This window comes from Cydia strobilella, chromosome 17, assembly GCF_947568885.1.
Source record: "Cydia strobilella chromosome 17, ilCydStro3.1, whole genome shotgun sequence".
NCBI classification, from domain to species: Eukaryota; Metazoa; Arthropoda; class Insecta; order Lepidoptera; family Tortricidae; genus Cydia; species Cydia strobilella.
This window is the reverse complement of record NC_086057.1, coordinates 246,535-263,167: the sequence shown is the minus strand read 5'-3', so window position 1 is coordinate 263,167 and position 16,633 is coordinate 246,535. Positions and strand designations below refer to the sequence as shown.

General features: G+C 43.3%; 1 protein-coding gene across 1 annotated transcript in view; it reads right to left on the bottom strand.

Moving 5' to 3' along the window:
- Nucleotides 1-381: 381 nt before the first annotated feature.
- LOC134748836 (importin-11) overlaps nt 382-16,633 on the bottom strand; it is a 56,610-nt gene continuing 40,358 nt past the window's right edge. The window contains exons 12-19 of the mRNA XM_063683645.1: nt 16,386-16,578; nt 15,858-15,998; nt 15,038-15,149; nt 13,011-13,104; nt 12,112-12,241; nt 10,449-10,578; nt 6,859-7,078; nt 382-4,436 (exon numbers count right to left, since the gene is read on the bottom strand). Coding sequence (XP_063539715.1) covers nt 4,332-4,436; nt 6,859-7,078; nt 10,449-10,578; nt 12,112-12,241; nt 13,011-13,104; nt 15,038-15,149; nt 15,858-15,998; nt 16,386-16,578 — 1,125 coding nt within the window. The 3' untranslated portion in view covers nt 382-4,331. The remainder of the gene's footprint in view (nt 4,437-6,858; nt 7,079-10,448; nt 10,579-12,111; nt 12,242-13,010; nt 13,105-15,037; nt 15,150-15,857; nt 15,999-16,385; nt 16,579-16,633) is intronic.

Here is a 16,633-nt window from a genome sequence, read left to right as displayed (position 1 = left end):
ACTCAGCGTGCAGTGATACTATTGGTTTCCCTCAAACGCAGCCTAATGTCCAAAAACTGTCCAAGCGCGAGTCGGACTCGCGCACGAAGGGTTCCGTACCATTACGCAAAAAAACGGCAAAAAAACACGTTTGTTGTATGGGAGCCCGACTTAAATGACAAAAATGTCTGGTTTTAGTATTTGTTGTTATAGCGGCAACAGAAATACATCATCGGTGAAAATTTCAACTGTCTAGCTATCACTGTTCATGAGATACAGCCTGGTGACAGATGGACAGACAGCGAAGTCTTAGTAATAGGGTCCCGTTTTTACCCTTTGGGTACGGAACCCTAAAAAGGTATCGCACTTTGCGTAAGGGTGTTTAATTAAAACGCAGATCAATGGCACTTCAGTAAAATTTACGACCAATTTATTAAATTTACATATTATAGTACAATGAAATCGTATTATAAAGTCTCCTTAAACTTATATGCATGCTGACGTCTAAAGGTGTCACAACACTTGACGCTGAATCTGCTTGAGCCGAGGACGTTTCATGATAGCGGCCGTGCGCGTAGGAGGGTATGCCACTAATGCCATCCTGTGGCCTGAATCGATAACACTTCACGCCGAAGCAATAAGTGCTGCCTTCTACAGTTTACGTTTTCTTGTGTGTAGGTTCTACCATCTTGTGGGCTACATTGGAAGCTTAAACTTAACATTTACACTTCGCGCCAATTATGGATGGTATAGAAAGGATGTCAATCTCTTATGGCAGAATTGTTTCAAAAGTGACAGCTTTCAGCTATAAATAATAGTTCCTAATCTCTCCGGTGGCGCTAGGTAGGCTCTGAGACCAGAGTATTGTAATATATAAGAGACTCTATGACTTGAACCATGGAGGTATAATGTAGAGATGAAATTGGGGGAGGGGCAGCAAATAACCCGACCAAATTACGTAGGTTGTTTCTGGTATGTTGTCAGGAATGTAAAAACGTGTTTTTAATTTTGTCGCATTGTTTATGTTCTGTCCCTCACGGTCGCACGGGTGCACATCTATATAAAATACTAGGTACTTCAGTGTATGGTGGCGCCGCCTATTTACTGTTTTTTTGATGGACACTTTTCGTATATAGAGATTGACATCCTTTCGATACCATCCATAGCGCCAATAAACAGGGTCCTGTGCTGCCCCCTACAGTTCATGCACGCTCCCTATTTGAAAAATCATTTGTACCGTTTGATCGATGACTTAAATAATTCATCATAGCGAATCGTATCACGTATTTATCGCACTTAAAACAAAGTTGTCTGTTATCGCAATAGTTAACCTATCGCGTATCCGTGTGTGAAATGTAATGTAATACTTAGTGTAATGATTCTATGTTGTTATGTGTTAGTTTCATGACGTATTGGTTTACTGTAAAGTCGTGTAAACGTATTTATAAAAAAAAAAAATCGCACCTACCGCAATATTGTCTGTTATCGCAATAGTTTTAAGTATTAATGAAATCAAGCCATCATCATTGATAGACCGGGATGTATTTTAAAATTATTATTCGAGATATAATTCGTCAAATTCATTCATTCATTTTTTCTGAGACTCAGGCTGATTCGTCTTCGCCAAATGTGGTGACACTAGTTGTTTAATTAAAGCAAACTACGTGCTTTCAAGGAAGTTTTAAATGTATATTATATCCACAGCAGTCTGTTTTTATCTTCATTTTTACACATTTGTACACTCAAAGGCAATAAAATCGGCGCACATAATATTGAAATTAGCGTACAAGTGCCCCGATTTCTATGCGCTATGGTGTTTGAAGAAATACAAGTTGAAATTATAAAAACGTACTGATCCTTTATTTTTGTTCTGTATTAAAACATTTCGTAAGACTTATATTTACAAAATACATACACGGCGTAAAAAAGGTAAGAGGCACAGCAGAACTACAGTTAGATGTCATATTATAAGTCGATATTCGTTAGAATTTGCCAATTTCAACATTACAATACTATGTAAAATGCTTCAACAATGATGAAAATTTTATATATGCGAGTCTACGATATTAGTAGCATAGTTTTCTATATCTAATGATAAAATACAGTTTATTGCAAGTGTTTAGTTAGAGCTAGAACCACAATTTTCGAAAACTAGCAAATAGGATTCTTAAAAATGACAACATTAATTAGAAAACTATCAAAATCAAAGGTATTAAAAATAGCATCACTCAAGCAATTTTGGTTGAATATTGCTCGACATGTTTCGATATTTTGTGTTGGTTGTGTGCGTAATGGTGCTCCTAGACTCGCAGTTATATAATGTTATATATAGTTTGTCAAAGGACTGTCTCATTTCATTAGTACTAGCACCCAAAAGAAAAGGATGAGTATAGTTTTTTTTGTTCTTATTTACTGAAAATTTGGTTTAACCAACTATAGCTGCCAGGAAACACCATTACTCGAAACGAATCGAAACACGTCAAGCGATATTCGACTTTTATTTTTAATAGAGGATGTCAATTATAACACTGATATTTGATAAGTATAATTTGTTAAGGATACCTAATTACTTTTCAAATGCTCGAATATTCAAACAGGCCCTTCTTATTGTTGAATAAAAACTCTTCAAGGCCCGTATTTTGCTGTTATTAAAAGCCTTCCATTACACGGATTCACTTTTAAACATAATTTATTTCGACTACAGCTGCATTTGGTTTCTATTAGTCATGTGCATTATTCATATTTCTACAACTATATTAAATATATTAATAACGGGTCACTCACGTATTATAAGTCAAAAAACGCTCGACATGCTATTAGTATATTTAATATGTCTGTGTCTCATGGAAGTTTTGTTATTAAAATTTCTACAACTAGCTTGGCATTCTGTACTTTCACCATTAGAATACACAACTCTAAAGTGTTTTTACTTATTATCTATTAAATCATCGATCCATACAAATGACTTTTACAGAATGCCATTCCTCCTATATTTAAAGCTATTATAGGAAATTGTAAGTATATCACAATCATATACATGTTAATTATTATTTATTATACAACGTAATTTTTAAAATAACAAAAATGTACTGCAATTTTTAACAAAAAACATGTTTTATCGTCAGTCTATATCTGTATAGAAAATACTCGTTTTTTTTTAAATAACGAAACTAATAACAAATATAGTGATACAAAATGTACATCTTAAAAACGATAATCGGTTTCAAATAATGAAATAATATTGCGTCGCATCTTATTAAAATACAAGATTTTTCCTGCAATAGTAAAAGTACAGATGGAACATGCTAGAATTGTAATTACTTTAAAATTTAATAAAACGATATAAGACGCAACGTAAATGACTCGTTTAGGAACTTTTCAATCACCGTTCGCGTTATAGAAAGTTCATTAGACAAATTATTATAAAAATCCTCCTAAATTTAAGCAATACTTGTACACTGACAACGTAAGTTTTTAACAAATTTTAGAAAGGAAAGAATATCATAGGAAGACAATTTTACATCAACTGGAAAACTCGATGGTATGTGCTATGTTAACAGTCAGTTAACATACATATGTTATGGAACCATTGTACCACCGCTAAGGCACTATTGATTTTTCACCTCAGCAGCTCGAACAAGCCTACTTTTGTCACTCCCTGGAGTGAGGAAAGTGCGACTTTCCTCACTCCAGGGAGTGAAACAAAGTAGCTTTTTGATTTAGTGAAGGCCATTAACTGCCACTTCATACTTCTATTACAATTTCATTTTTTTTCTGTATTATTCTGTGTAATTCGAAAGACATTTTAACCATTAATATGTTCTCACTACTGAGGTGAAAAATTATATGTGCAACACGAGAGCAAAGTTATTTTACATCTCGTGTTTTTAAGTCCCTCGCTACGCTCAAGATTCTAACTTAGAATCTTTCGCTTTCTCGGGACTCAAAATAAACACTCGCAAGAAAAACTAACTTTCCTCTCATGTTGCACAAATAACTGCATAATATGAGGTATTTTAAAGGAGGAGGTCAAAAATTGTTTTACGTAATAAATAAATAGGTACATAAAATTTAAGTAAAGTTGAAATTTTCTTGGTTGTGGTTACGAATGTATGTATGTATGTATGTAAACACATTATTGCACATAAGACAGGTTAAGATATACAATTAAACAGAAAGTATACAATGTACAAAGGCGAACTTATCCCTGTAAGGGATCTCTTCCAGTCAACCTTTGAGCAACTGAGAGTAGACAATTAAAAATGACAGACAAACGAATACTATGTACAGAAATGATAACTATAACTCGAGCGGTGATTTAAAGGCCTAACCTTCCGTTATATGAGATGTATTCAAATAGGTATGTATTCCCTGATCTGTTGCAAGGTCTCCTTGTCGGTGGACTGCAGGATTCGGTCGAAGGTCTCCGGACCCACCTGGGCTTTGAGGGTCTCCAACTGGGAATAATAGTTAGGGTCGGGTTAAGTTCACATGATACGTGTTCAATATTGGAGTTCGTTTGCCTGAAAAAAATAGTACAGTCAAGGGCATAAATATATATACATTCCCAAAGTTACAAAAATATGTGTACGATCTTATACCTTAGACAATAAAGTGGTGTTCACATATTTTTGAGCCATTTGCCTTCGACTGCACATTGTGCAACATGGGGCGTAAGTTAAATATTGTAAACGATAGTATAGTTAAAATCGCGACGGCTTGCCGGAGCGATTTATAGACTCGAGTTTGCAATATTATTACGTCCCGAGTTACACATAATGTTTTTTATCACACTTGCGATACATAAATGAAATATAAAAAAACTGTTAATTATGAAACTAGAAACTTCATAACTCCCTAGCTTTTTCTATAGTTTCCGTTAAGTCTGTGTGCAATTTCACATTTACTGAGCGAGTGTGATGTTTTTTTTTTGTGTATTAGCCACGACGGGAGCTAGGAATATAAGTTAGGCCGCCGCGAGCCAGTAATGCGCGGGAAAGTTTACTGCGAGGGTTTTCCGGCTTTTCGTTCGACCGTTTTTTTTATGGCCGTTTAGGTACCCACGCACTAAAGATGTAAACATGTACGACGTCGGAGTAGAATAGTTTAGTACTCGGGGATGCGGACTCGCATATTAAACGTACGGGCGGGTGCGGAGCGGCGGGGCGTGCGGGGCGGGGGCGGGAGCGGGAGCGGGACAACCCTGCGACCATCTAGAGGGTAAGAGAGGGAGGGAGACGTTGCGAACTCTACATATGACTCTACAATTAGCCTCATGCATGAAGTTTATATTTGAACGAAATATGTTTTATTCGGATGTTTGTTACCGTTATATCATGTTACAAATGCATTTCCGTTTTTAAATTACCATTTAATTACTTAAAATTATAAATAAAAAGTACAAAAATTTGCTCGCGAAAAGCTAGCGAGCGAAACGCTCGAAACGCCACGTGACGTCACGCGTTCGACAGATTAGTGTCATTAGTAGCAAACGTCAGTCGGGCCGCCCAACGTGTGACGTCATCACGCTCTGTCGAATTCGCGCCAAAAATTACGAGCGTTTCAACCGCTCAAAAATTTTCATCATTTTAAATATTTTTTTAATAAAATAATGTTAAGGTTTACAAAAGTATTTTTATCATTTCCGGTGTTCCAACGATATAAATTATGAATCCAAAAATAAAAAAAAATTCATGCATGGAGCTAATTATTGTGTGGTGGTACCTGATGGTGCGTGACGGCCCGGAGGTCGAGCGCGTGCGCGGGGTGCGCGGCGGCGAGGGCGCGGCGCCGCAGCTCGTGCGGGGAGGCCGCGCCGGGGCCGGCGGGGGCGGGGGCGGGGGCGGGGGCGGGGGCGGGGGTGCTGAGCTAATTATTGTGTGGTGGTACCTGATGGTGCGTGACGGCCCGGAGGTCGAGCGCGTGCGCGGGGTGCGCGGCGGCGAGGGCGCGGCGCCGCAGCTCGTGCGGGGAGGCCGCGCCGGGGCCGGCGGGGGCGGGGGCGGGGGCGGGGGCGGGGGCGGGGGTGCTGAGCTAATTATTGTGTGGTGGTACCTGATGGTGCGTGACGGCCCGGAGGTCGAGCGCGTGCGCGGGGTGCGCGGCGGCGAGGGCGCGGCGCCGCAGCTCGTGCGGGGAGGCCGCGCCGGGGCCGGCGGGGGCGGGGGCGGGGGCGGGGGCGGGGGCGGGGGTGCTGAGCTAATTATTGTGTGGTGGTACCTGATGGTGCGTGACGGCCCGGAGGTCGAGCGCGTGCGCGGGGTGCGCGGCGGCGAGGGCGCGGCGCCGCAGCTCGTGCGGGGAGGCCGCGCCGGGGCCGGCGGGGGCGGGGGCGGGGGCGGGGGCGGGGGCGGGGGTGCTGAGCTAATTATTGTGTGGTGGTACCTGATGGTGCGTGACGGCCCGGAGGTCGAGCGCGTGCGCGGGGTGCGCGGCGGCGAGGGCGCGGCGCCGCAGCTCGTGCGGGGAGGCCGCGCCGGGGCCGGCGGGGGCGGGGGCGGGGGCGGGGGCGGGGGCGGGGGTGCTGAGCTAATTATTGTGTGGTGGTACCTGATGGTGCGTGACGGCCCGGAGGTCGAGCGCGTGCGCGGGGTGCGCGGCGGCGAGGGCGCGGCGCCGCAGCTCGTGCGGGGAGGCCGCGCCGGGGCCGGCGGGGGCGGGGGCGGGGGCGGGGGCGGGGGCGGGGGTGCTGAGCTAATTATTGTGTGGTGGTACCTGATGGTGCGTGACGGCCCGGAGGTCGAGCGCGTGCGCGGGGTGCGCGGCGGCGAGGGCGCGGCGCCGCAGCTCGTGCGGGGAGGCCGCGCCGGGGCCGGCGGGGGCGGGGGCGGGGGCGGGGGCGGGGGCGGGGGTGCTGAGCTAATTATTGTGTGGTGGTACCTGATGGTGCGTGACGGCCCGGAGGTCGAGCGCGTGCGCGGGGTGCGCGGCGGCGAGGGCGCGGCGCCGCAGCTCGTGCGGGGAGGCCGCGCCGGGGCCGGCGGGGGCGGGGGTGCTGGCGGTGCCGGCTCCCCCGCCCCCGCCCCCGCCCCACCGCGCGGCGCCCCCGCGGCCCTCGAGCGGGGAGGCAGGCCGGGAGCCCCCCGCGCACACTAGACTACTGCGGGGATTAAACAATACATTAATACATAATATTGTCTTCGGTTACCGCGATAGTTACTCATGAAATAAAACTATGAAAACGGATTATATCGCGTATATTGAATTTATAATACATCCCGACGTTTCGAACTCTTTACAGCGTTCGTGGTCAACGGGTGACTCACTAAAGAGTTCGAAACGTCGGGATATATTATAAATTCAATATACGCGATATAATCCGTTTTCATAGTTTTATTTCAATACATTAATACATCACATACGTATACCGTCAACTGGGATGAATACGGATGGCTGGGGTGAATAAGGGTAAAACTTAATTATGTGATTTATATGACAATTTCTTAAAATGTACCTACATATACAACTTGTATCGCTCGATTCAAAATGATAGTAGATTTTGTATGATACACTTGTATGAATACTTTTTAAGAAATAGGTAAGCAACATTTCCAGTTTTGTCCCTATTCACCCCAACCATCCCTATTCACCCCAGCCATCCCTATTCACTCCGATTGTAGGTACCTACTGCGGTGGCGACATGGTTCCATTTTTATCGCCCGTCCCTAATGCTTGTCACAAATGTGCCTCGAAAACCATTACGATATTAATCCCATCGAAAATATACAAAAATTAAATTTAGTACATACATTATACGATCACTTTAATAAAGTTGACCGGTCGAAATATTAAGCAGATGGCGCCAATGTACCTGCTTGTTTTTTTAATGAAATTTTATATCCCGGATGCCAACCTTTTAAGCCAAATCTCATTAAAAAGGGGCAAACTATGATGGCGCCATATATGCAAACATTCGACAGTTGCCAACCCCATTGTTAAAAATTAAAGTTCAAATACCACGAAACTAATAGTATTCAGTACCATCTTTATCGACTATGGAACTAGAAAAACTATGTTTTCTTACACTTGCTTTCCAATGAATAAATGTGTAATAAGACTCACTCTTGTTGCGCCCCGCACTCGTCGGTCTTCATGACGTCGTTGAGCACCTCGGCCAGGTTGATAAATAAATGTGTAATAAGACTCACTCTTGGTGCGCCCCGCACTCGTCGGTCTTCATGACGTCGTTGAGCACCTCGGCCAGGTTGATAAATAAATGTGTAATAAGACTCACTCTTGGTGCGCCCCGCACTCGTCGGTCTTCATGACGTCGTTGAGCACCTCGGCCAGGTTGATAAATAAATGTGTAATAAGACTCACTCTTGGTGCGCCCCGCACTCGTCGGTCTTCATGACGTCGTTGAGCACCTCGGCCAGGTTGATAAATAAATGTGTAATAAGACTCACTCTTGGTGCGCCCCGCACTCGTCGGTCTTCATGACGTCGTTGAGCACCTCGGCCAGGTTGATAAATAAATGTGTAATAAGACTCACTCTTGGTGTGCCCCGCACTCGTCGGTCTTCATGACGTCGTTGAGCACCTCGGCCAGGTTGATAAATAAATGTGTAATAAGACTCACTCTTGGTGCGCCCCGCACTCGTCGGTCTTCATGACGTCGTTGAGCACCTCGGCCAGGTTGATAAATAAATGTGTAATAAGACTCACTCTTGGTGCGCCCCGCACTCGTCGGTCTTCATGACGTCGTTGAGCACCTCGGCCAGGTTGATAAATAAATGTGTAATAAGACTCACTCTTGGTGCGCCCCGCACTCGTCGGTCTTCATGACGTCGTTGAGCACCTCGGCCAGGTTGATAAATAAATGTGTAATAAGACTCACTCTTGGTGCGCCCCGCACTCGTCGGTCTTCATGACGTCGTTGAGCACCTCGGCCAGGTTGATAAATAAATGTGTAATAAGACTCACTCTTGGTGTGCCCCGCACTCGTCGGTCTTCATGACGTCGTTGAGCACCTCGGCCAGGTTGATAAATAAATGTGTAATAAGACTCACTCTTGGTGCGCCCCGCACTCGTCGGTCTTCATGACGTCGTTGAGCACCTCGGCCAGGTTGATAAATAAATGTGTAATAAGACTCACTCTTGGTGCGCCCCGCACTCGTCGGTCTTCATGACGTCGTTGAGCACCTCGGCCAGGTTGATAAATAAATGTGTAATAAGACTCACTCTTGGTGTGCCCCGCACTCGTCGGTCTTCATGACGTCGTTGAGCACCTCGGCCAGGTTGATAAATAAATGTGTAATAAGACTCACTCTTGGTGCGCCCCGCACTCGTCGGTCTTCATGACGTCGTTGAGCACCTCGGCCAGGTTGATAAATAAATGTGTAATAAGACTCACTCTTGGTGCGCCCCGCACTCGTCGGTCTTCATGACGTCGTTGAGCACCTCGGCCAGGTTGATAAATAAATGTGTAATAAGACTCACTCTTGGTGCGCCCCGCACTCGTCGGTCTTCATGACGTCGTTGAGCACCTCGGCCAGGTTGATAAATAAATGTGTAATAAGACTCACTCTTGGTGCGCCCCGCACTCGTCGGTCTTCATGACGTCGTTGAGCACCTCGGCCAGGTTGATAAATAAATGTGTAATAAGACTCACTCTTGGTGCGCCCCGCACTCGTCGGTCTTCATGACGTCGTTGAGCACCTCGGCCAGGTTGATAAATAAATGTGTAATAAGACTCACTCTTGTTGCGCCCCGCACTCGTCGGTCTTCATGACGTCGTTGAGCACCTCGGCCAGGTTGATAAATAAATGTGTAATAAGACTCACTCTTGGTGCGCCCCGCACTCGTCGGTCTTCATGACGTCGTTGAGCACCTCGGCCAGGTTGATAAATAAATGTGTAATAAGACTCACTCTTGGTGCGCCCCGCACTCGTCGGTCTTCATGACGTCGTTGAGCACCTCGGCCAGGTTGATAAATAAATGTGTAATAAGACTCACTCTTGGTGCGCCCCGCACTCGTCGGTCTTCATGACGTCGTTGAGCACCTCGGCCAGGTTGATAAATAAATGTGTAATAAGACTCACTCTTGGTGCGCCCCGCACTCGTCGGTCTTCATGACGTCGTTGAGCACCTCGGCCAGGTTGATAAATAAATGTGTAATAAGACTCACTCTTGGTGCGCCCCGCACTCGTCGGTCTTCATGACGTCGTTGAGCACCTCGGCCAGGTTGATAAATAAATGTGTAATAAGACTCACTCTTGGTGCGCCCCGCACTCGTCGGTCTTCATGACGTCGTTGAGCACCTCGGCCAGGTTGATAAATAAATGTGTAATAAGACTCACTCTTGGTGCGCCCCGCACTCGTCGGTCTTCATGACGTCGTTGAGCACCTCGGCCAGGTTGATAAATAAATGTGTAATAAGACTCACTCTTGGTGCGCCCCGCACTCGTCGGTCTTCATGACGTCGTTGAGCACCTCGGCCAGGTTGATAAATAAATGTGTAATAAGACTCACTCTTGGTGCGCCCCGCACTCGTCGGTCTTCATGACGTCGTTGAGCACCTCGGCCAGGTTGAGCAGCAGCGCCGGCGCGCGCGACAACACCACCGCGTTCTGCGTCGTCAACAACGCCGCCAAACCCAACCCTGAAAACACTTCATCTTTAATACAAGAAAATACTGCACAAAATATTCTTTAGTAGAAATAACACCGCCTTCACAAAACAGTTCGAAATGCCATTTAAATTATTTACCACCATATACACAATGGTGGTAAATAATTTACACATAATAATTATAATTTGCCGCAAGATTTTAAAAAATCTTTAAAAAGGCCCACTGATCATCAGTCCGCCGGACGATATCGGCCTGTCGGTTGTTCGTAACTGTCAAATTTTTGACAGACTGATATCGTCCGGCGGACTGATAATCAGTGGACCCCTTTACAGTACATTTCCGTACCTATATCAAAAGTTTAAAGGGCCATATGTACTGTGAAACGTAAGATACACGTGCGAATTACCTACTTCTCGTACTTGTATCGTAATGTACTATTGTCGTAAAGGAGTTCCATTCTGGTCTTCGTGAGCAGTTCGATGCTTGGTTTTTAGATATAAAATAAAAAATCGCTATAAGTATACCTTTCAAGAATTGAGGAGTTCCCTCGATTCCTCGTGGATCCCATCGTCAGAACTCGAGCTTGACAAAAATGTGGCTTAAAAACCTACCTTGCTTAACAAACGTAACGAAGGACAAATTGCCAAACGTGAACTATGCGTCGTTGAAGAGTTCCGTTTTGATTATCATCAGCAGTTCCACTTCGTCAAATGTCACTATGTACTCGTAAATGCTCGATTTGTTGATGAAAATACAAAAATCAGTATATGCATACCTTTAAGATTTGAGGAGTTCCCTTGCTTCCTCATGGATCCCTTCATCAGAACTGGGTTTTGACAAAAATGGGACCAATGTGTAGGTATGTATATACTTTCAATCAAATACTTTTTTTTTTCAAAATCGGTCGAAAAATAAGTGAAATGATTTGTGAAGTAACAATAACAACCATAGTAAAAATACAAACCGAATTGAGAACCTCATACTTATGAATTCTTGAAGTCGGTTAAAAACTAAACAATTTAACTTCCCAAATCATTTTGTTCTTCATACGCGGTTCCACTCAATCAGATTATGCTTTTAAAAACCAATACAAAACTGCACTTAGTCAAAAATGTATGCCTTCCAATTCCTTTCCCGTTACGTCATAAACAAACTATTCTGGTAAACACAACCCGTAACAATAAGTAAGAACAAAGATTTTTTTTTTTTTTTGGGTAAGCACTGTGATTCTGTCTGTCTATGTTTGAAATGAGACATTCTTGAGCCAAACTATAGTTGTTTTAATGATGTTTTTATATCATAGAGTGTTCTCTAGTTATTTGTTTTACAAGAAGGCAAAGTTGTCAAATTAATTTGCCAACCCTAGGGATAAAATGCAACTTTCTCATCAATTTTAAAGAATAACAAGAGCCTTTACAAGCTGGTGTGACAAAAAAGAATATTCGATTCAAAATTTACCAACCCTAACCGTTTGAGCTTTAAGATTAACTTCGGAAAACACGAATTAACTGATAAAAATATGCTATCAACTAAAACATAAATTTGTTATATGCCTGAACCTACCAGCAACTTTCCACCGTTCGACCTGGGTGACCAGGTTCATCTTTTCGGTCCACACGTGAAGAATTTTATCCAGAACCTTCGTAGGGTCCGACTCGTATTCTGGCATGGTGGCAGCTGCTTCTTCTACCGCCTGGAAAATCACAACACCACATTATAATTATAATGCAAGTATGCTACGTTGGTCATTACACTTGAGGCGATATTGTGCAATAAGAAAGTCGATGTGTGTAATGACCGAAACACACGTGTTTCATACGAGTCTTATATATTAGTCAAATTATAATTGTTAAAACAGTAACAGTTAGTAAAAGTTAAATTAAAAAAACCGGCCAAGTGCGAGTCGGGCTCGCGCACGAAGTGTTGGAAGTTTGAAGATCAATTGAATACTTTTTAATCTTACTTTTAAAAGTTGCTGTCGAAGTACAATTTCTTATAGGTGGTGGCAGATTATTCCAACACTTCGTGGCGGCGTATCGAAAGCTGCCACGAAAAGCAGGCGTACTGTGCTTCGGGCCAACAAGCCGTTGAGCGCCCCCACTTCACGCTTAGAGCATTGTATCTTATTAAATAAATATGAAGTTTTTTTGTAAGCATGACTCCAAAAATTAACAAAGAGCGGTGTAAAGTTCGCCTTGATTGATCTTGATCTTTGAGTTTCGTTTTGATTTCATGACTGTTGTGACTGTGAAACAACATTGTCATTATTATTCACGAAGGAACTTAATCGCGTAAAATAAGTTTTAAATTTACCTCCGACGTCTCGAGGACGGTGTTGTCCCCGTGGTCTCAGAGAAGACTGGCTAAATTTGACATCGACATCTTCTATATAGGCGCGCGAGTTTTGCGGACTACCCGCACTTGGTATTGTTTATTAACTTGAACGTTGAACATTGTGTTACCTTGTAAAAGAGATCGGTGGAGAGCAGAATGACTCTTGACATCAGGCACAACTCCACTGACAGCACGAGCGGCAGGTCGTCCAGGTCTAGCCAGCTGGAAATAGTTATTTGTGCAACAAGAGTGGAAAGTTGGTTTTTCTTGCGAGTGTTTATTTTGAGTCCCAAGAAAGCGAAAGATTCTATAATTGACACACGAGCGAAGCTAGTGATCCTAAGTTAGAATCTTGAGCGTAGCGAGGGACTCAAAACACGAGATGTAAAATAACTTAGCTCTCGTGTTGCACACATAATTTTTCACCTCAGTAGTGAGAACATATTAAAGGTTAACATGTATTTCGAATTACACACAATAATTCAGAAAAAAAAAAAAAAGAAAAAAGGAAAAAAAAAAACAAAGTATGAAGTAGCAGTTCATGGCCTTCACTAAATTAAAAAGCTACATTGTTTCACTCCCTGGAGTGAGGAAATTCGCACTTTCTTCACTCCCTGGAGTGAGGAAAGTCGCACTTTCCTCACTTCAGGGAGTGACGAAAGTAGGCTTGTTCGAGCTGCTGAGGTGAAAAATATATTTTAATTAATAAAGACACTTAACCTATAGGTATAGACACTTAGCCTTAAGAGACTTGACTGACAGACTGACCAACGTAAATCCCTAGTAGCTAAGGTTATTAGCATTAGCACCTATCTTTACCTTTAGACATACTTTTTTTCAATCTAGTTTTTTAACTCACTAACTGGTCGCCCAAGCCCAAGATACAGGCTGCCTAGTTTGGGGACGCCTGTTCATATTGTTATCGCTGTATGCGCGCAAAATCGACCTCATGTATACTCCACCTGTAAATTCCCATTTTTGTGTGTGCAAAATAAATATATTTTTAATATATTTTTTTTAATTTTTCTCAACTAGGCACAGCCTGGGTCTTGGGAACCGGGGAAAACTGATTTTAAAAACCGGAAAAGTGCAAGGCGGACTCGCTTACCGAGGGTTCCGTACTTTTTAGTATGGTACCTGGGTCAAATATGGCCACGTTAAGGTTTGACGCTGGATATAACGCACGGTGTAACAGTTAGAGTTATAAGTCAGTATTTGTGCCATTTTCAACCAAAAGGGTACTTATTGTCGGTTGTTAATAAGGCGCTATTTCCATATAGCTTCAATTCGAAATCAACCTTATCGACTAGCGACAATGTAGTACCTTTTGGTTGCAAACGTCACATTTATTTAATATCGTATTTATTAATGTAACTTAATAGGCACGACAAAACCCTCGAGCAAATGGAATAGATCTTGTGATCAGTTTTTAAAGCTTGGGAAAATGGCCATTTATTTCTGACAGTGTATATTAATAAGGCCCGGTGATGGCCATATTAACGGTATGAACTGAACTCGGAGGTAATTTTTAATTCTCAAGGAATTTAGAGCAGTAAGCAAATTTATTTTAAAGAATCTATACTTAGGTATCACAACAAAATAATAATAGAAAAAACCACCTGACAAAAAAAAACATTTTCTACGGAAGTAAGGTGGTGTCAATATAACCAACATCACTCAGCCCGATACGAGATGCCAGTTCTTTTCTTCCTGAGTGTGAGTAGTAAGAAGTAGTTTCCTTCCTTATTCGGATTTATGTTCCTGTTCCTCTAAAATACATCGTCGAAGGGTTTGTCTGGGATATAGTGGTTGACAGTAGTAAAAACCTTCAGTTCTACATTTTTTGCAGCAGCGATTACTAATTTTATATCAGATTCTGTCTATATATTTCGAATCTGTTTTGAGACATAATGTGGCACCATAATCTACAAGAATAAAAAAAAAGAAAACCAAATAAATATGTCAAAAAATCACTGACTCAAGCAAAAGACGGTTTCATACAATTTAGATACCTACCGATGTATTTAAGGAATTTATTTGTAGCGGTCTTAGATTTGATCCCATAGTAAAAATTTCCAATATGCCCCATATATTCACAAAGTATTGCTAAACGTAGATAAAGACACCTCGTATTTACATTAAATTTAATACTTACTGTATAACCCTGAGCAGGATGGGCCATATGACCTTAACACCTAGGAACGTGTTTCTTTCAGGGAACGACACGCTGATGCACACCTCCGCCATTTTTAATACCGTCAGGATACCTAGGAAATAAAAGGATTTATTTATGACGTTTAAACATAAACAAAGTTGTGACTAAGTAAATATTAGTTAATTTCAAGGTGGGGTCACCCCATCTGCTAAACCTACATTCACTTGCCGTCGACGCCCAATAAGAAATCTTTAGGGCAGATCAGTAAGCTTGCATTATGTACACTATTAGTAGGTAGTTAGTGTATGACTACTCAGGATGGGGTGAGCTGACCCACCTTCAGTGCGCATGTCGCCGAGCATGTCCTCTAACAGCAGCATGCACTTGCCGCCGGCGCCCAGTAGGAACTCTTCGGGGCAGAGCAGGGTGTAGGCTTGCATTATGTACACTATTATGTAGTTAGTGTATGACTACTCAGGATGGGGTGAGCTGACCCACCTTCAGTGCGCATGTCGCCGAGCATGTCCTCTAACAGCAGCATGCACTTGCCGCCGGCGCCCAGTAGGAACTCTTCGGGGCAGAGCAGGGTGTAGGCTTGCATTATGTACACTATTATGTAGTTAGTGTATGACTACTCAGGATGGGGTGAGCTGACCCACCTTCAGTGCGCATGTCGCCGAGCATGTCCTCTAACAGCAGCATGCACTTGCCGCCGGCGCCCAGTAGGAACTCTTCGGGGCAGAGCAGGGTGTAGGCTTGCATTATGTACACTATTATGTAGTTAGTGTATGACTACTCAGGATGGGGTGAGCTGACCCACCTTCAGTGCGCATGTCGCCGAGCATGTCCTCTAACAGCAGCATGCACTTGCCGCCGGCGCCCAGTAGGAACTCTTCGGGGCAGAGCAGGGTGTAGGCTTGCATTATGTACACTATTATGCGGAGGTGCTCTGATGTTTGTTCTGCAACGAAAAAAAATATATTGCTCATCTGCATTAAAACAGATCCATATTCTTTGAGACACTAAAATTAGAGGTATCAGAAAAGATGCAACAATTAGTTAAACCAAATTGTTGTTTCAACTCAAAAATTCAAGATTTCGTTATATCAGTCTGTCGTCGTGATTCATATTTATATTCATGCTAAAATGTACCAAACCTCTTATTTTACTTTTCTGCCGCTCGCCAAGTATAGGACACAGGGTTTCAGCAAAAAGCTTGGCCGAATGAAACCTCGTGATTATCAGCTGCCGCTCCGTAGGTGGGTTTCGGAGCTGTTTTGGAGCCAGAGATCCATATGCGTCTTTAAAAACTTATACGCCGTTTCTGACAGTTTTACTTTTCTCTCACCAAGAATAGGACACAGGTTTCCAGCAAGCTGAAGCGTGGCTGCGTCGGCCACATGTGAAGTCTCCAGCACGGCGAGCCAGAGATCCAGAGCATCTTCTAGAAGATAGACGTGCGCCGGCTCCGACAGTTTGGTGGAGTCGTTGACGACGTTGAGGATCCAGGGACGGATGTTCGGAGGACATTCTCCTATGGCCTGGGAAAAGGGGTTACATTTGAGACGATAAAGTTGTTATTTGGCATCGAAAGAA